The 17,493-nt window shown below is 58.6% G+C and overlaps 1 protein-coding gene across 6 annotated transcripts in view; it reads left to right on the top strand.

The window, feature by feature from the left end:
- Nucleotides 1–432: 432 nt before the first annotated feature.
- Nucleotides 433–17,493, top strand: part of LOC129051056 (protein FAM182A-like) — a 34,441-nt gene continuing 17,380 nt past the window's right edge. The window contains exon 1 of one of the 6 annotated variants that reach the window (XR_010138161.1): nt 433–1,572. Coding sequence is in view for 5 of the 6 variants with exons in the window: in XM_063718497.1 (XP_063574567.1) it covers nt 8,214–8,288 (75 nt within the window). In the remaining variant the exon portion in view is untranslated. Of the gene's footprint in view, nt 1,573–7,160; nt 8,289–9,918; nt 10,131–11,870; nt 12,528–17,493 lie in introns of those variants that run through there. The other 5 variants (XM_063718497.1, XM_054535585.2, XM_063718500.1 and 2 more) reach the window with 5 other exon arrangements.

Below are 17,493 nucleotides of genomic sequence, written 5' to 3'. Positions count from 1 at the left end.
GGATGCCTCTCGCTCTGGCCAAATGTCTTCAACAAAGATGACTTCCCAGTGCGTCAGGGACACACTTCCTGCAGATCCGTGTCATGATTGTATCTCTCTCCAAACGTCTTTCTGCTTCATTGGGCAGGTCTCATGACCCTGGATTTCTTGGCTTCCATACGTGTCTCAGACCGGGAAGCTTCCTTGTTCTCCAGGTTTCTCCTCATGGGTGGGTGGATTGCCTAGAATGAGCGCTAGGCGAGCGTGACTGGCCTTGTCTTCTAGGACAGGTGGTGTCGCATTTCCTCTGCACTTCCTGTCTCATTCTTGAGGGACCTCCTGTCCTCTGCTCCTGGGTGGACTGACTCCCTTGATCTTGTGGCCGAAACGAATGTCAGGGAACCAGAGGGACTGGGCTGGGGCTGGGGCTGGGGCTGGGGCTGGGGCTGGGGCTGGGGCTGGGTGCAGGGGAAGTTGCGTCAGGGCTACCAGGGAGGAGGAGGGTTGGGTGTGGGGCGAATTCTGCAGAAACTTCTTTGCTCCTCTGATAGGCATTTGAAAACCTGGCTTGGGTCAGGCACAGGACCCCCACCCACCGAATCCCAGGTGTTCTTTGATTTCCCTTGGCATTGACCGAAGGGTCACTTGTTCCCGCCTTCCACTGGCCCATACCTGGACACCACCGTTTGTTTCGCCGTCTCCCGATATGCCTCCGGTGACACACATTCACACCATGTGCTGTGGGATACGCCAGTGCCACGCGTGGTCACATGGTCTCCACCTCGGATTCGCCCCTGTTCCTGCCCGCACGTGTCCTGTAAAGCGCGGTCGGCTTTCCGGAGCCCCAGGGCTTATAGAAGCGGGGCAGGCCATTGCTCTTTCGAAGGAGGGAGGCAGGCAGAGGGCTGATGGATCAGTGAAGTTTCAGCTGACGCTGCGCCTTGAGACCTATGGGATCATTCTGTGCTGCAGCGGGGCCCTGCCTGCCTCACCAGATGTGATGAGCCCATCCTATCTCACTGGGAGGGGGACAAAATCGGATCTGAACGGGAGTCCCCAGAACACAGCAGGCGTCCTGAAGCTCCCCTTCCCTCCGTGGAAGTCGGCTCAAGGGGATCCTGAGGGCGGGACTGCTGGGGGTTTGGCCCTGGGACAGGGAACCGGCGGCCCCCTCTCCCACGGCGTCCCAAGCTGGACCCCGTATCCACACGCCGCCGCGGCTGCAGCGGGAGCCTCGCTGCAGCCCTGCAGAGGGTTCATTATTTAAAGGGGACGCAGCCTGACTGGCAGGAGCGGAGCGCGATTCGATCCAGCCAATGCGCATGCGCGAGGCGCGAGCGGCTCCTGCCGTCACAGTGCTTCCCACGGTTGTCTTAGAAACCGGTCCCTGAGGCTCGGCAAAGCAGGAGCCCTCCGCGGCAGTGCTTGGGTGGCGGGGCTCTGAGGCTCCGGCCCGACATCTCTACGGGGTCCACGGGAACGTCTCCGGATACCAGGAGTCGCAAAGGGCGGACCAGGATGTGGAAACCCCAGGCGGAGTCCGGGGGAAGCAGCACGGCATCACAGCCTCAGGCCTGCCCGGACGCTGTTGGGGTGAGTCTCCCCAAAAGTCGTGCCGCCGTCATCTCGAGGACAGGTCGGCCTGCGTGCCCCTGGGCTGTTCTCTCACCCGAGGGTCGTTCTCGTCGAGAGCAGAACCCCGCAGCCTCAGGGGTTGCCTGGAGGGGTGTGTTTCAATGCCTTTGCTGGATGACTCTGTGTGTGTGTGTGTGTGTGTGTGTGTGTGTGTGTGTGTGTATGTCCCATTCTCTCTTCTCTCTCTGTCTCTCAGTCTCTGTGTCTTTCTTTCCCTCTCTCTGTCGGTTAGTGTGTGTGTGCCCTTGTGCGTGTGTGTCTTTGGGCGAATGTGCCCTGTGCACCACAAAGCGATTTCTGGCATGTCGGCCTGTCTTTGCTGAGCCTCTTTCTGCGTCTCTGCCTGGGTCATGAGGCCGGTTGTCAATCGTTTTCGCCGCCGCGGATCCGCTTTGGGTGTGTGAAGGCCTGGCCCACGTGAGGAGATGCATCGGTCCCGGAGCAATTGAAATCTCATGCCCATCATGAGCTGCCTCTTTTCTAAGATCAAGATGACCACACAGCAACCAAGGAAAAGAGCCCCACAGGAGCTCTTTGTCCTGCAGTAGGGGAGCAGAACCACATCAGAGAAGATGGTTGTATCTTTTCACGGCTCTTCTCTGAGGAATGAAGCCACACCACGATACCGTGTAGAAGAAGAAGCCGGGAATGGGAGATGGCAACAATCCCTGTCCCTGGAATGCTGGCCTCTCTGGACAAGCCACCCTTTTGGAACCCCTCCCCTTATGCCCCTGGCGGTGGCACGGCGCTGTATCCTGCCGGGGCTCTGGCCTCTGCTCTATCCTTCCTCTTGCTCTGCCTCACGTGTTTCTCAGGGGCCTGGATGCCTCTCGCTCTGGCCAAATGTCTTCAACAAAGATGACTTCCCAGTGCGTCAGGGACACACTTCCTGCAGATCCGTGTCATGATTGTATCTCTCTCCAAACGTCTTTCTGCTTCATTGGGCAGGTCTCATGACCCTGGATTTCTTGGCTTCCATACGTGTCTCAGACCGGGAAGCTTCCTTGTTCTCCAGGTTTCTCCTCATGGGTGGGTGGATTGCCTAGAATGAGCGCTAGGCGAGCGTGACTGGCCTTGTCTTCTAGGACAGGTGGTGTCGCATTTCCTCTGCACTTCCTGTCTCATTCTTGAGGGACCTCCTGTCCTCTGCTCCTGGGTGGACTGACTCCCTTGATCTTGTGGCCGAAACGAATGTCAGGGAACCAGAGGGACTGGGCTGGGCCTGGGGCTGGGGCTGGGGCTGGGGCTGGGGCTGGGGCTGGGTGCAGGGGAAGTTGCGTCAGGGCTACCAGGGAGGAGGAGGGTTGGGTGTGGGGCGAATTCTGCAGAAACTTCTTTGCTCCTCTGATAGGCATTTGAAAACCTGGCTTGGGTCAGGCACAGGACCCCCACCCACCGAATCCCAGGTGTTCTTTGATTTCCCTTGGCATTGACCGAAGGGTCACTTGTTCCCGCCTTCCACTGGCCCATACCTGGACACCACCGTTTGTTTCGCCGTCTCCCGATATGCCTCCGGTGACACACATTCACACCATGTGCTGTGGGATACGCCAGTGCCACGCGTGGTCTCATGGTCTCCACCTCGGATTCGCCCCTGTTCCTGCCCGCACGTGTCCTGTAAAGCGCGGTCGGCTTTCCGGAGCCCCAGGGCTTTTAGAAGCGGGGCAGGCCCCTGCTCTTTCGAAGGAGGAGGGAGGCAGAGGGCTGTTGGATCAGTGAAGGTTCAGTTGACGCTGCGCCTTGAGACCTATGGGATCATTCTGTGCTGCAGCGAGGCCCTGCCTGCCTCACCAGATGTGGTGAGCCCATCCTATCTCATTGGGAGGGGGCCAAAATCGGATCTGAACGGGAGTCCCCAGAACACAGCAGGCGTCCTGAAGCTCCCCTTCCCTCGGTGGAAGTCGGCTCAAGGGGATCCTGAGGGCGGACTGCTGGGGGGTTTGTCCCTGGGACAGTGAACCGGCGGCCCCCTCTGCCACGGCGTCCCAAGCTGGACCCCGTATCCACACGCCGCCACGGCTGCAGCGGGAGCCTCGCTGCAGCCGCGCAGAGGGGGCATTATTTAAAGGGGACGCAGCCTGACTGCCAGGAGCGGAGCGCTAGTCGGTCCAGCCAATGCGCATGCGCGAGGCGCGAGCGGCTTCTGCCGTCACAGTGCTTCCCACGGTTGTCTTAGAAACCGGTCCCTGAGGCTCCGCAAAGCAGGAGCCCTCCGCGGCAGTGCTTGGGTGGCGGGGCTCTGAGGCTCCGGCCTGACATCTCTACGGGGTCGACGGGAACGTCTCCGGTTGGCAGGATTCGCAAAGGGCCGACCAGGATGAGGAAACCCCAGGCGGAGTCCGGGGGAAGCAGCACGGCATTCCAGCCTCAGGCCTGCCCGGACGCTGTTGGGGTGAGTCTCCCCAAAAGTCGTGCCGCCGTCATCTCGAGGACAGGTCGGCCTGCGTGCCCCTGGGCTGTTCTCTCACCCGAGGGTCGTTCTCGTCGACAGCAGAACCCCGCAGCCTCAGAGGTTGCCTGGAGGGGTGTGTTTCAATGCCTCTGCTGTATGACTCTGTGTGTGTGTGTGTGTGTGTGTGTGTGTGTGTGTGTGTCTCTCATTCTCTCTTCTCTCTCTGTCTCTCAGTCTCTGTGTCTTTCTTTCCCTCTCTCTGTCGGTTAGTGTGTGTGTGCCCTTGTGCAAAGATGACTTCCCAGTGCGTCAGGGACACACTTCCTGCAGATCCGTGTCATGATTGTATCTCTCTACAAGCGTCTTTCTGCTTCATTGGGCAGGTCTCATGACCCTCGATTCCTTGGCTTCCATACGTGTCTCAGACAGGGAAGCTTCCTTGTTCTCCAGGTTTCTCCTCATGGGTGGGTGGATTGCCTAGAATGAGCGCTAGGCGACCGTGACTGGCGTTGTCTTCTAGGATAGGTGGTGTCGCATTTCCTCTGCACTTTCTGTCTCATTGGTGAGGGACATCCTCTCCTCTGCTCCTGTTCGGACTGACTCCCTTGATCTTGTGGCCGAAACGAATGTCAGGGAACCAGAGGGACTGGGCTGGGGCTGGGGCTGGGGCTGGGGCTGGGGCTGGGGCTGGGGCTGGGGCTGGGGCTGGGTGCAAGGGAAGTTGTGTCAGGGCTACCAGGGAGGAGGAGGGTTGCGGGTGGGGCGAATTCTGCAGAAACTTCTTTGCTCCTCTGATAGGCATTTGAAAACCTGTCTTGGGTCAGGCACAGGGCCCCCACCCACCGAATCCCAGGTGTTTTTTGATTTCCCTTGGCACTGACCGAATGGTCACTGGTTCCCCCCTTCCACTGGCACATACCTGGACACCACCGTTTGTTTCGCCGTCTCCCGATATGCCCCCGGTGACACACATTCACACCATGTGCTGTGGGATACGCCAGTGCCACGCGTGGTCACATGGTCTCCACCTCGGATTCGCCCCTGTTCCTGCCCGCACGTGTCCTGTAAAGCGCGGTCGGCTTTCCGGAGCCCCAGGGCTTATAGAAGCGGGGCAGGCCATTGCTCTTTCGAAGGAGGGAGGCAGGCAGAGGGCTGATGGATCAGTGAAGTTTCAGCTGACGCTGCGCCTTGAGACCTATGGGATCATTCTGTGCTGCAGCGGGGCCCTGCCTGCCTCACCAGATGTGATGAGCCCATCCTATCTCACTGGGAGGGGGACAAAATCGGATCTGAACGGGAGTCCCCAGAACACAGCAGGCGTCCTGAAGCTCCCCTTCCCTCGGTGGAAGTCGGCTCAAGGGCATCCTGAGGGCGGGACTGCTGGGGGTTTGGCCCTGGGACAGGGAACCGGCGGCCCCCTCTCCCACGGCGTCCCAAGCTGGACCCCGTATCCACACGCCGCCGCGGCTGCAGCGGGAGCCTCGCTGCAGCCCTGCAGAGGGTTCATTATTTAAAGGGGACGCAGCCTGACTGGCAGGAGCGGAGCGCGATTCGATCCAGCCAATGCGCATGCGCGAGGCGCGAGCGGCTCCTGCCGTCACAGTGCTTCCCACGGTTGTCTTAGAAACCGGTCCCTGAGGCTGGGCAAAGCAGGAGCCCTCCGCGGCAGTGCTTGGGTGGCGGGGCTCTGAGGCTCCGGCCTGACATCTCTACGGGGTCCACGGGAACGTCTCCGGATACCAGGAGTCGCAAAGGGCCGACCAGGATGTGGAAACCCCAGGCGGAGTCCGGGGGAAGCAGCACGGCATCACAGCCTCAGGCCTGCCCGGACGCTGTTGGGGTGAGTCTCCCCAAAAGTCGTGCCGCCGTCATCTCGAGGACAGGTCGGCCTGCGTGCCCCTGGGCTGTTCTCTCACCCGAGGGTCGTTCTCGTCGAGAGCAGAACCCCGCAGCCTCAGGGGTTGCCTGGAGGGGTGTGTTTCAATGCCTTTGCTGGATGACTCTGTGTGTGTGTGTGTGTGTGTGTGTGTGTGTGTGTGTGTGTGTGTGTGTATGTCCCATTCTCTCTTCTCTCTCTGTCTCTCAGTCTCTGTGTCTTTCTTTCCCTCTCTCTGTCGGTTAGTGTGTGTGTGCCCTTGTGCGTGTGTGTCTTTGGGCGAATGTGCCCTGTGCACCACAAAGCGATTTCTGGCATGTCGGCCTGTCTTTGCTGAGCCTCTTTCTGCGTCTCTGCCTGGGTCATGAGGCCGGTTGTCAATCGTTTTCGCCGCCGCGGATCCGCTTTGGGTGTGTGAAGGCCTGGCCCACGTGAGGAGATGCATCGGTCCCGGAGCAATTGAAATCTCATGCCCATCATGAGCTGCCTCTTTTCTAAGATCAAGATGACCACACAGCAACCAAGGAAAAGAGCCCCACAGGAGCTCTTTGTCCTGCAGTAGGGGAGCAGAACCACATCAGAGAAGATGGTTGTATCTTTTCACGGCTCTTCTCTGAGGAATGAAGCCACACCACGATACCGTGTAGAAGAAGAAGCCGGGAATGGGAGATGGCAACAATCCCTGTCCCTGGAATGCTGGCCTCTCTGGACAAGCCACCCTTTTGGAACCCCTCCCCTTATGCCCCTGGCGGTGGCACGGCGCTGTATCCTGCCGGGGCTCTGGCCTCTGCTCTATCCTTCCTCTTGCTCTGCCTCACGTGTTTCTCAGGGGCCTGGATGCCTCTCGCTCTGGCCAAATGTCTTCAACAAAGATGACTTCCCAGTGCGTCAGGGACACACTTCCTGCAGATCCGTGTCATGATTGTATCTCTCTCCAAACGTCTTTCTGCTTCATTGGGCAGGTCTCATGACCCTGGATTTCTTGGCTTCCATACGTGTCTCAGACCGGGAAGCTTCCTTGTTCTCCAGGTTTCTCCTCATGGGTGGGTGGATTGCCTAGAATGAGCGCTAGGCGAGCGTGACTGGCCTTGTCTTCTAGGACAGGTGGTGTCGCATTTCCTCTGCACTTCCTGTCTCATTCTTGAGGGACCTCCTGTCCTCTGCTCCTGGGTGGACTGACTCCCTTGATCTTGTGGCCGAAACGAATGTCAGGGAACCAGAGGGACTGGGCTGGGGCTGGGGCTGGGGCTGGGGCTGGGGCTGGGGCTGGGGCTGGGTGCAGGGGAAGTTGCGTCAGGGCTACCAGGGAGGAGGAGGGTTGGGTGTGGGGCGAATTCTGCAGAAACTTCTTTGCTCCTCTGATAGGCATTTGAAAACCTGGCTTGGGTCAGGCACAGGACCCCCACCCACCGAATCCCAGGTGTTCTTTGATTTCCCTTGGCATTGACCGAAGGGTCACTTGTTCCCGCCTTCCACTGGCCCATACCTGGACACCACCGTTTGTTTCGCCGTCTCCCGATATGCCTCCGGTGACACACATTCACACCATGTGCTGTGGGATACGCCAGTGCCACGCGTGGTCTCATGGTCTCCACCTCGGATTCGCCCCTGTTCCTGCCCGCACGTGTCCTGTAAAGCGCGGTCGGCTTTCCGGAGCCCCAGGGCTTTTAGAAGCGGGGCAGGCCCCTGCTCTTTCGAAGGAGGAGGGAGGCAGAGGGCTGTTGGATCAGTGAAGGTTCAGTTGACGCTGCGCCTTGAGACCTATGGGATCATTCTGTGCTGCAGCGAGGCCCTGCCTGCCTCACCAGATGTGGTGAGCCCATCCTATCTCACTGGGAGGGGGCCAAAATCGGATCTGAACGGGAGTCCCCAGAACACAGCAGGCGTCCTGAAGCTCCCCTTCCCTCGGTGGAAGTCGGCTCAAGGGGATCCTGAGGGCGGACTGCTGGGGGGTTTGTCCCTGGGACAGTGAACCGGCGGCCCCCTCTGCCACGGCGTCCCAAGCTGGACCCCGTATCCACACGCCGCCACGGCTGCAGCGGGAGCCTCGCTGCAGCCGCGCAGAGGGGGCATTATTTAAAGGGGACGCAGCCTGACTGCCAGGAGCGGAGCGCTAGTCGGTCCAGCCAATGCGCATGCGCGAGGCGCGAGCGGCTTCTGCCGTCACAGTGCTTCCCACGGTTGTCTTAGAAACCGGTCCCTGAGGCTCGGCAAAGCAGGAGCCCTCCGCGGCAGTGCTTGGGTGGCGGGGCTCTGAGGCTCCGGCCTGACATCTCTACGGGGTCGACGGGAACGTCTCCGGTTGGCAGGATTCGCAAAGGGCCGACCAGGATGAGGAAACCCCAGGCGGAGTCCGGGGGAAGCAGCACGGCATTCCAGCCTCAGGCCTGCCCGGACGCTGTTGGGGTGAGTCTCCCCAAAAGTCGTGCCGCCGTCATCTCGAGGACAGGTCGGCCTGCGTGCCCCTGGGCTGTTCTCTCACCCGAGGGTCGTTCTCGTCGACAGCAGAACCCCGCAGCCTCAGAGGTTGCCTGGAGGGGTGTGTTTCAATGCCTCTGCTGTATGACTCTGTGTGTGTGTGTGTGTGTGTGTGTGTGTGTGTGTGTGTGTCTCCCATTCTCTCTTCTCTCTCTGTCTCTCAGTCTCTGTGTCTTTCTTTCCCTCTCTCTGTCGGTTAGTGTGTGTGTGCCCTTGTGCAAAGATGACTTCCCAGTGCGTCAGGGACACACTTCCTGCAGATCCGTGTCATGATTGTATCTCTCTACAAGCGTCTTTCTGCTTCATTGGGCAGGTCTCATGACCCTCGATTCCTTGGCTTCCATACGTGTCTCAGACAGGGAAGCTTCCTTGTTCTCCAGGTTTCTCCTCATGGGTGGGTGGATTGCCTAGAATGAGCGCTAGGCGACCGTGACTGGCGTTGTCTTCTAGGATAGGTGGTGTCGCATTTCCTCTGCACTTTCTGTCTCATTGGTGAGGGACATCCTCTCCTCTGCTCCTGTTCGGACTGACTCCCTTGATCTTGTGGCCGAAACGAATGTCAGGGAACCAGAGGGACTGGGCTGGGGCTGGGGCTGGGGCTGGGGCTGGGGCTGGGGCTGGGGCTGGGGCTGGGGCTGGGTGCAGGGGAAGTTGTGTCAGGGCTACCAGGGAGGAGGAGGGTTGCGGGTGGGGCGAATTCTGCAGAAACTTCTTTGCTCCTCTGATAGGCATTTGAAAACCTGTCTTGGGTCAGGCACAGGGCCCCCACCCACCGAATCCCAGGTGTTTTTTGATTTCCCTTGGCACTGACCGAATGGTCACTTGTTCCCCCCTTCCACTGGCACATACCTGGACACCACCGTTTGTTTCGCCGTCTCCCGATATGCCCCCGGTGACACACATTCACACCATGTGCTGTGGGATACGCCAGTGCCACGCGTGGTCACATGGTCTCCACCTCGGATTCGCCCCTGTTCCTGCCCGCACGTGTCCTGTAAAGCGCGGTCGGCTTTCCGGAGCCCCAGGGCTTATAGAAGCGGGGCAGGCCATTGCTCTTTCGAAGGAGGGAGGCAGGCAGAGGGCTGATGGATCAGTGAAGTTTCAGCTGACGCTGCGCCTTGAGACCTATGGGATCATTCTGTGCTGCAGCGGGGCCCTGCCTGCCTCACCAGATGTGATGAGCCCATCCTATCTCACTGGGAGGGGGACAAAATCGGATATGAACGGGAGTCCCCAGAACACAGCAGGCGTCCTGAAGCTCCCCTTCCCTCGGTGGAAGTCGGCTCAAGGGGATCCTGAGGGCGGGACTGCTGGGGGTTTGGCCCTGGGACAGGGAACCGGCGGCCCCCTCTCCCACGGCGTCCCAAGCTGGACCCCGTATCCACACGCCGCCGCGGCTGCAGCGGGAGCCTCGCTGCAGCCCTGCAGAGGGTTCATTATTTAAAGGGGACGCAGCCTGACTGGCAGGAGCGGAGCGCGATTCGATCCAGCCAATGCGCATGCGCGAGGCGCGAGCGGCTCCTGCCGTCACAGTGCTTCCCACGGTTGTCTTAGAAACCGGTCCCTGAGGCTCGGCAAAGCAGGAGCCCTCCGCGGCAGTGCTTGGGTGGCGGGGCTCTGAGGCTCCGGCCTGACATCTCTACGGGGTCCACGGGAACGTCTCCGGATACCAGGAGTCGCAAAGGGCCGACCAGGATGTGGAAACCCCAGGCGGAGTCCGGGGGAAGCAGCACGGCATCACAGCCTCAGGCCTGCCCGGACGCTGTTGGGGTGAGTCTCCCCAAAAGTCGTGCCGCCGTCATCTCGAGGACAGGTCGGCCTGCGTGCCCCTGGGCTGTTCTCTCACCCGAGGGTCGTTCTCGTCGAGAGCAGAACCCCGCAGCCTCAGGGGTTGCCTGGAGGGGTGTGTTTCAATGCCTTTGCTGGATGACTCTGTGTGTGTGTGTGTGTGTGTGTGTGTGTGTGTGTCCCATTCTCTCTTCTCTCTCTGTCTCTCAGTCTCTGTGTCTTTCTTTCCCTCTCTCTGTCGGTTAGTGTGTGTGTGCCCTTGTGCGTGTGTGTCTTTGGACGAATGTGCCCTGTGCACCACAAAGCGATTTCTGGCATGTCGGCCTGTCTTTGCTGAGCCTCTTTCTGCGTCTCTGCCTGGGTCATGAGGCCGGTTGTCAATCGTTTTCGCCGCCGCGGATCCGCTTTGGGTGTGTGAAGGCCTGGCCCACGTGAGGAGTTGCATCGGTCCCGGAGCAATTGAAATCTCATGCCCATCATGAGCTGCCTCTTTTCTAAGATCAAGATGACCACACAGCAACCAAGGAAAAGAGCCCCACAGGAGCTCTTTGTCCTGCAGTAGGGGAGCAGAACCACATCAGAGAAGATGGTTGTATCTTTTCACGGCTCTTCTCTGAGGAATGAAGCCACACCACGATACCGTGTAGAAGAAGAAGCCGGGAATGGGAGATGGCAACAATCCCTGTCCCTGGAATGCTGGCCTCTCTGGACAAGCCACCCTTTTGGAAGCCCTCCCCTTCTGCCCGTGGTGGTGGCACGGCGCTGTATCCTGCCGGGGCTCTGGCCTCTGCTCTATCCTCCCTCTTGCTCTGCCTCACCTGTTTCTCAGGGGCCTGGATGCCTCTCGCTCTGGCCAAATGTCTTCAACAAAGATGACTTCCCAGTCCGTCAGGGACACACTTCCTGCAGATCCGTGTCATGATGGTATCTCTCTCCAAACGTCTTTCTGCTTCATTGGGCAGGTCTCATGACCCTGGATTTCTTGGCTTCCATACGTGTCTCAGACCGGGAAGCTTCCTTGTTCTCCATGTTTCCCCTCATGGGTGGGTGGATTGCCAAGAATGAGCGCTAGGCGACCGTGACTGGCCTTGTCTTCTAGGACAGGTGGTGTCGCATTTCCTCTGCACTTCCTGTCTCATTCTTGAGGGACATCCTCTCCTCTGCTCCTGGGTGGACTGACTCCCTTGATCTTGTGGCCGAAACGAATGTCAGGGAACCAGAGGGACTGGGCTGGGGCTGGGTCTGTGTCTGGGGCTGGGGCTGGGGCTGGGGCTGGGGCTGGGTGCAGGGGAAGTTGTGTCAGGGCTACCAGGGAGGAGGAGGGTTGGGGGCTGGGCGAATTCTGCAGAAGATTCTTTGCTCCTCTGATAGGCATTGGAAAACCTGGCTTGGGTCAGCACAGGCCCCCCACCCACGGAGTCCCAGGTGTTCTTTGATTTCCCTTGGCATAGACCGAAAGGTCACTTGTTCCCCCCTTCCACTGGCACATGCCTGGACACCACCGTTTGTTTCGCCGTCTCCCGGTATGCCTCCGGTGACACACATTCACACCATCTACTGTGGGATACGCCAGTGCCACGCGTGGTCACATGGTCTCCACCTCGGATTCGCCCCTGTTCCTGCCTGCACGTGTCCTGTAAAGCGCGGTCGGCTTTCCGGAGCCCCAGGGCTTTTAGAAGCGGAGCAGGCCACTGCTCTTTCGAAGGAGGAGGGAGGCAGAGGGCTGATGGATCAGTGAAGTTTCAGCTGACGCTACGCCTTGAGACCTATGGGATCATTCTGCGCGGCAGCGAGGCCCTGCCTGCCTCACCAGATGTGGTGAGCCCATCCTATCTCACTGGGAGGGGGCCAAAATCGGATCTGAACGGGAGTCCCCAGAACACAGCAGGCGTCCTGAAGCTCCCCTTCCCTCCGTGGAAGTCGGCTCAAGGAGATCCTGAGGGTGGGACTCCTGGGGGTTTGGCCCTGCGACAGGGCACCGGCGGCCCCCTCTCCCACGGCGTCCCAAGCTGGACCCCGTATCCACACGCCGCCGCGGCTGCAGCAGGGGCATTATTTAAAGGGGACGCAGCCTGACTGCCAGGAGCGGAGCGCTAGTCGGTCCAGCCAATGCGCATGCGCGAGCGGCTTCTGCCGTCACAGTGCTTCCCACGGTTGTCTTAGAAACCGGTCCCTGAGGCTTGGCAGAGCAGGAGCCCTCCGTGGCAGTGCTTGGGTGGCGGGGCTCTGAGGCTCCGGCCTGACCTCTCCACGGGGTCGACGGGAACGTCTCCGGATGCCAGGAGTCGCAAAGGGCCGACCAGGATGAGGAAACCCCAGGCGGAGTCCGGGGGAAGCAGCACGGCATCACAGCCTCAGGCCTGCCCGGACGCTGTTGGGGTGAGTCTCCCCAAAAGTCGTGCCGCCGTCATCTCGAGGACAGGTCGGCCTGCGTGCCCCTGGGCTGTTCTCTCACCCCAGGGTCGTTCTCGTCGAGAGCAGAAGCCCGCAGCCTCAGGGTTTTCCTGGGGGGGTGTGTTTCAATGCCTCTGCTGTATGACTCTGTTTGTTTGTTCGTGTGTGTGCGTGTATGTGTGCGCGCGTGTGTGTGTGTCTCCCATTCTCTCTTCTCTCTCTGTCTCTCAGTCTCTGTGTCTTTCTTTCCCTCTCTCTGTCGGTTAGTGTGTGCGTGCCCTTCTGCGTGTGTGTCTTTGGCAGAATGTGCCCTGTGCAGCACATGGCGATTTCTGGCATGTCGGCCTGTCTTTGCTGAGCCTCTTTCTGCGTCTCTGCCTGGGTCCTGAGGCCGGCTGTCAATCGTTTTCTCCGCCGCGGATCCGCTTTGGGTGTGTGAAGGCCTGGCCCACGTGAGGAGATGCATCGGTCCCGGAGCAATTGAAATCTCATCCCCATCATGAGCTGCCTCTTTTCTAAGATCAAGATGACCACACAGCAACCAAGGAAAAGAGCCCCACAAGAGCTCTTTGTCCTGCAGTAGGGGAGCAGAACCACATCAGAGAAGATGGTTGTACCTTTTCAAGGCTCGTCTCTGAGAAATGAAGCCACACCACCATACCGTGTAGAAGAAGAAGCCGGGAATGGGAGATGGCAACAATCCCTGTCACTGGAACGTTGGCCTCTCTGGACAAGCCACCGTTTTGGAACCCCTCCCCTTATGCCCGCGGCGGTTGCATGGTGCTGCATCCTGCCTCGGCTCTGGCCTCTGCTCTGTCCTCCCTCTTGCTCTGTCTTCCCTCTGTTGTTTCCTTCCTCTTGCTCCTTCTCAGCTGTCCTCCCTCTTCCTCTGCCTCCCCTGGCCTAGATGCCTTTCTCTCTGGCCAAATGTCTTCCCTGTCTGTCAGGGACTTCCCAGTCCTTGACTTCCCAGTGTTTCTGGGAGACACTTCCTGGAGATCTCTGTCATGATTGTTTCTCTCTCCAAACGTCTTTTGCTTGATTCGGCACGTCTCATGACCATGGAGCTCTTCGCTTCCATAAGTGTGTCAGACAGGAAAGCTTGCTTTTTTCCATGTTTCCCTCATGGGTGGCTGGATTGCCAAGAATGAGCGCTAGTCGTCCGTGAATGACCTTGTCTTCTTCCACGGATCGTGTCGCATTTCCTCTGCACTTCCTGTCTCATTCTTGAGGGACATCCTCTCCTCTGCTACTGGGTGGACTGACTCCCTAGATCTTTTGGCCGTAACGAATGTCAGGGATCCTTGGGGACTTGGCTGGTTGTGGGGCTGGGCCTGGGGCTGGGGCTGGGTCTGGAGCTGGTGCTGGATCTTGTTGCAGGGGACGTTTTGTGAGGGCTACCTGGGTGATGGAGCTTTGGCGGTGGGGTGAGTTTTGCAGAAACCTCTTTGCTCCTCTGGCATTAATTTAAAAATGTGGCTCCAGTCAGTCACAGGCCCCCTCCTCGTTCCCGGGTATTCTTTAATTTTCCATTCCTGTGATGGATATGTCACTTTTTCCCCCCTTCCACTGGGCACATGTCTAGACACCACCGTTTGTTTTGGTGTTGCCCAACATTCCTCTGGTTATACACATTCATGCCATCTCTTGTGGGATGGTCCAGTGCCACGTGTCATCCCATGGTCTCCACCTGGGATTTGTCCCTTTTCCTGTTTGCATGTGTCCTGCAAATTTCTGTCGACTTCCGGAGCCCCAGGGCTTTTAGAAGCCGGGTAGGCCAGTGCTCTTTCAAAGGAGGAGGGAGGCAGAGAGCTGTTGGATCAGTGAATTTTGAGCTGACATCATTCCTTAAGACCCATGGGATCATTCTGTGCTGCAACCATGCTCTGTCTGCCTCACCAGATATGGTGAGCCCATCTTATCTCACTTGCAGGGGGCCAAAATCGGATCTGAATGGGAATCCCGAGAACACAGCAGGCGTCCTGAAGCTCCCCCTCCCTCAGTGGAAGTCGCCATAAGGAGGTCCGGAGGACAGGACTCCTGGGGGTTTGGCCCTGGGACAGGACACCCGCGGCTCCCTCTCCCAGGCTGTCCCAAACTGGACCCTGGATCCAGTCGCTGCGGAGGCTTCAACAGGAGCCCCTCTGCTACCGCAGTGTTGCCATTGTTTAAAGGATCAGCAGCCAGACTTCCAGCACCAGAGCTTTAGTCGGCCCAGCCAATGTGCCTCCGCAAGGCTCTAGCTGACTGTCTCTTCACAGTGATTTCCACTGTTGTCTTAATATCCAGTCCCTGAATTTTGGCATAGCAGGAGTTCTCCATGGCTGTGCTTCGGTGAAGGGGCTTCGTGCCTCCGGCCTGTCTTGCAGGAGTTTTAATACCCTTCCCATCCTGTGCTGGCTCCTTGCTAGGACCAAGATGACGGCATCCCCGCCAAGGACAAAGGCCTCACAGGTGCTCATTGTCCACCCGCAGGAGTGTGCCCACAGACCTTCAAGAAGACGGTTCTCACTCCTCTCGCCCTTTGCCCTCATTGAGAAATCTACCCAAAGCTATACACTGGGATGGAGAAGGAAGATGGCAACAAGATGGGGCAAGCATGTCTGTCACTCAAACACTGGCCTTCCTCACCAAGTCACCCATTTAGCACTTTTTCCTGGATGCTAGTGATAGTGGCATTGTGTTGTGACATTGGCCTCTGCTCTGTCCTCCCTCTTGCTCTGTCTGCCCAGCTCCTGTGAAGCTTAGAGGCTTCTTAGTCTGGCTCAATGTCTTCAACAAAGAACACTTCCCAGTCCATTAGGGAGAAATTTCGTTGGGGTCCCTTTTATGATTGCTTCCCTCTCCAAACCGATTTCTGGATGATAGGGTGTGATGATCCTGGAGTTCTGGGCTTTCGTACCTGTCTTGGACAGGGAAGCTCCCTTGGTCTGCATGTCCCAAGTAATTGCTTCATGGTCAGTCCAGGAAGAGCGGGAAGCAGCCCCACCATGGCTGACATTTGCCTTCAAGGAAAGTTAGTGTTACATCCCACTTGCCCTTCCTCTCTCATTCCTGAGGGCCATCCGGTTCCTCTGCTCCTGGGGAAAATGCCTTCAGGCACCGAATCTTTTGGCTGCCACGGATGTCAAGGAGCCAAAGGGACTGGGTTTTGCTGGGTGCAGGGGAGGTGGCGTCAGGGGTACCTACCGGTGGCAGGATGTCGGTGTGGTGTATTTTGTCGAAACCTCTTGGCCCCTCTGGCAGTCATCCCTGAATGTGGCTTGGACTCAGGCACAGGCCCTGTCTCACAGCTTTTCTGGTGTGCTTGGCTTTTCCTTGGCTTTGTGTGGGAGGTCCCAGTGACCCACCTGCGCACACCTGGACATCACTATCCATCTCAGCGTCGCCCCATATGGCAATCAAAGACACACACTGACTCCATCTGTTCTTGGGGAACATTAGTGCCACGTGTTGGAACATTAGTGCCACGTGTTGTCACATTAGCTCCATCTTGGACTCGCTTCTGTCTGTCCTTGCACATGCCGCGGAAAGCGGTGTCGGGATGCCAGAGTCCCGGACCTTGGAGATGAAGTCAGGCCACTGCTCCACCTAGGAAGGAGGGAGGCAGTGGGCTCATAGGTTAGTGCATTTTCAGCTGACAGTACACCTTGCAGCCCTTAGGATCTTTCTGTGCCCCAGCGAGACCCTTCCCGCCTCACTGCATTGTAACCCCATTCCTGATCACCCCGTGCGATCCATAGTCAGATCTGAAGAGGAGTCCAGAGAGCCCAGCCGCACCCTGAAACTCCTCCTCCACAGGGAACCGAAGAAGAAGACCGATCAAGAAGGTCCTGATGACAGGACCTCTATGGGTCCAACCCTTGGGTCTCCCGCAGGACCCTCTGGTAGTCCTCTTCCCACCCGCGGCCTCGGACTGCGCTGCCGCCGCCACCGCTGCCCCGGTACCCTGAGCCGCGCGTCGCCGCCATTTTTTAAAGGATCAGCAGCCTGACTCTCCGGAGCAAGCGGAGATTCGGCCTCGCCAGTGCGCAAGCGCAAGGTCTGAGCCTCCGCTTTGGTCGTAGTGATTGCCACCTTTGCCCGGGGATGGGTCCCTGAGACTTTGCGAAGTAGGAGCTCCGGTGTGATAGTGCGTCAGAGTCGGGTCTGAGAGCAGTCCTGGCCACGGCATTAACAGGATGGTCTCCGGAGCCTGGGATTCTCGGAGGGTCGACCATCAGGAAAAAACCTCAGAAGGAAGAAACCTCAGGCGTATCGCCAGGGCGGCAGCGCGAGATCCCAGCCTCAGGCCTGGATTCGGGGAGGGTCGACGAGACCCGTATCCCAAACTTCACTTCACCCACCGCCGCCCCAGTCCCGCAGCCGCCGCTCCGGGATCATTTTTCTTTTCTTTCTTTTTTTTTTTTTTATAGTCGGAGTCTCACTCTGTCACTCAGTCGAGTGCAGTGGCGGGATCTCAGCTGACTGCAAACTCTGTCGCCCGGGTTCAAGCGATTCTCTTGCCTCCACCTCCCGAGTACCTAGGACTAGAGGGATTAGTCAGCGTCGGGGCTAAGACCAGTCCTGGCCAGGGCATCAACAGGATGGTCTCTGGAGGCCGGGATTCATGGAGGGTCGTCCAGGAGGAAGAAACTGCGGGCGGAGGGCCGGGGAAGCAGCGCGAGATCCCAGCCTCAGGCCTGCACGGACGGTGTGCCAGTGAGTCTCTTCAAAAAAGGAGAGGTTTGCTTATGTGTCCGTGGGCTGCTCTCTCACCAGTGGGTTGTAGTCATGGAGAGCAGAACCCAGAAAATTCAGGGGCTGCCTGGGGGTAGGTGTTACCATGCCGCTGCTGTATGTCTTTGTGCGTTTGTGTGTGTGCGTATGTGTCTCTCTTGTTTCTCTCTCTCCCCTTTCTCACTCATTTGCTCTGTGTCCGTCTGTGTGTGTGTGTGTGTGTATGTGTGTG

This window comes from Pongo abelii, chromosome 19 (assembly GCF_028885655.2).
Source record: "Pongo abelii isolate AG06213 chromosome 19, NHGRI_mPonAbe1-v2.0_pri, whole genome shotgun sequence".
Taxonomy (NCBI): domain Eukaryota; kingdom Metazoa; phylum Chordata; class Mammalia; order Primates; family Hominidae; genus Pongo; species Pongo abelii.
This window is presented reverse-complemented; position numbering and strand designations above follow the sequence as displayed.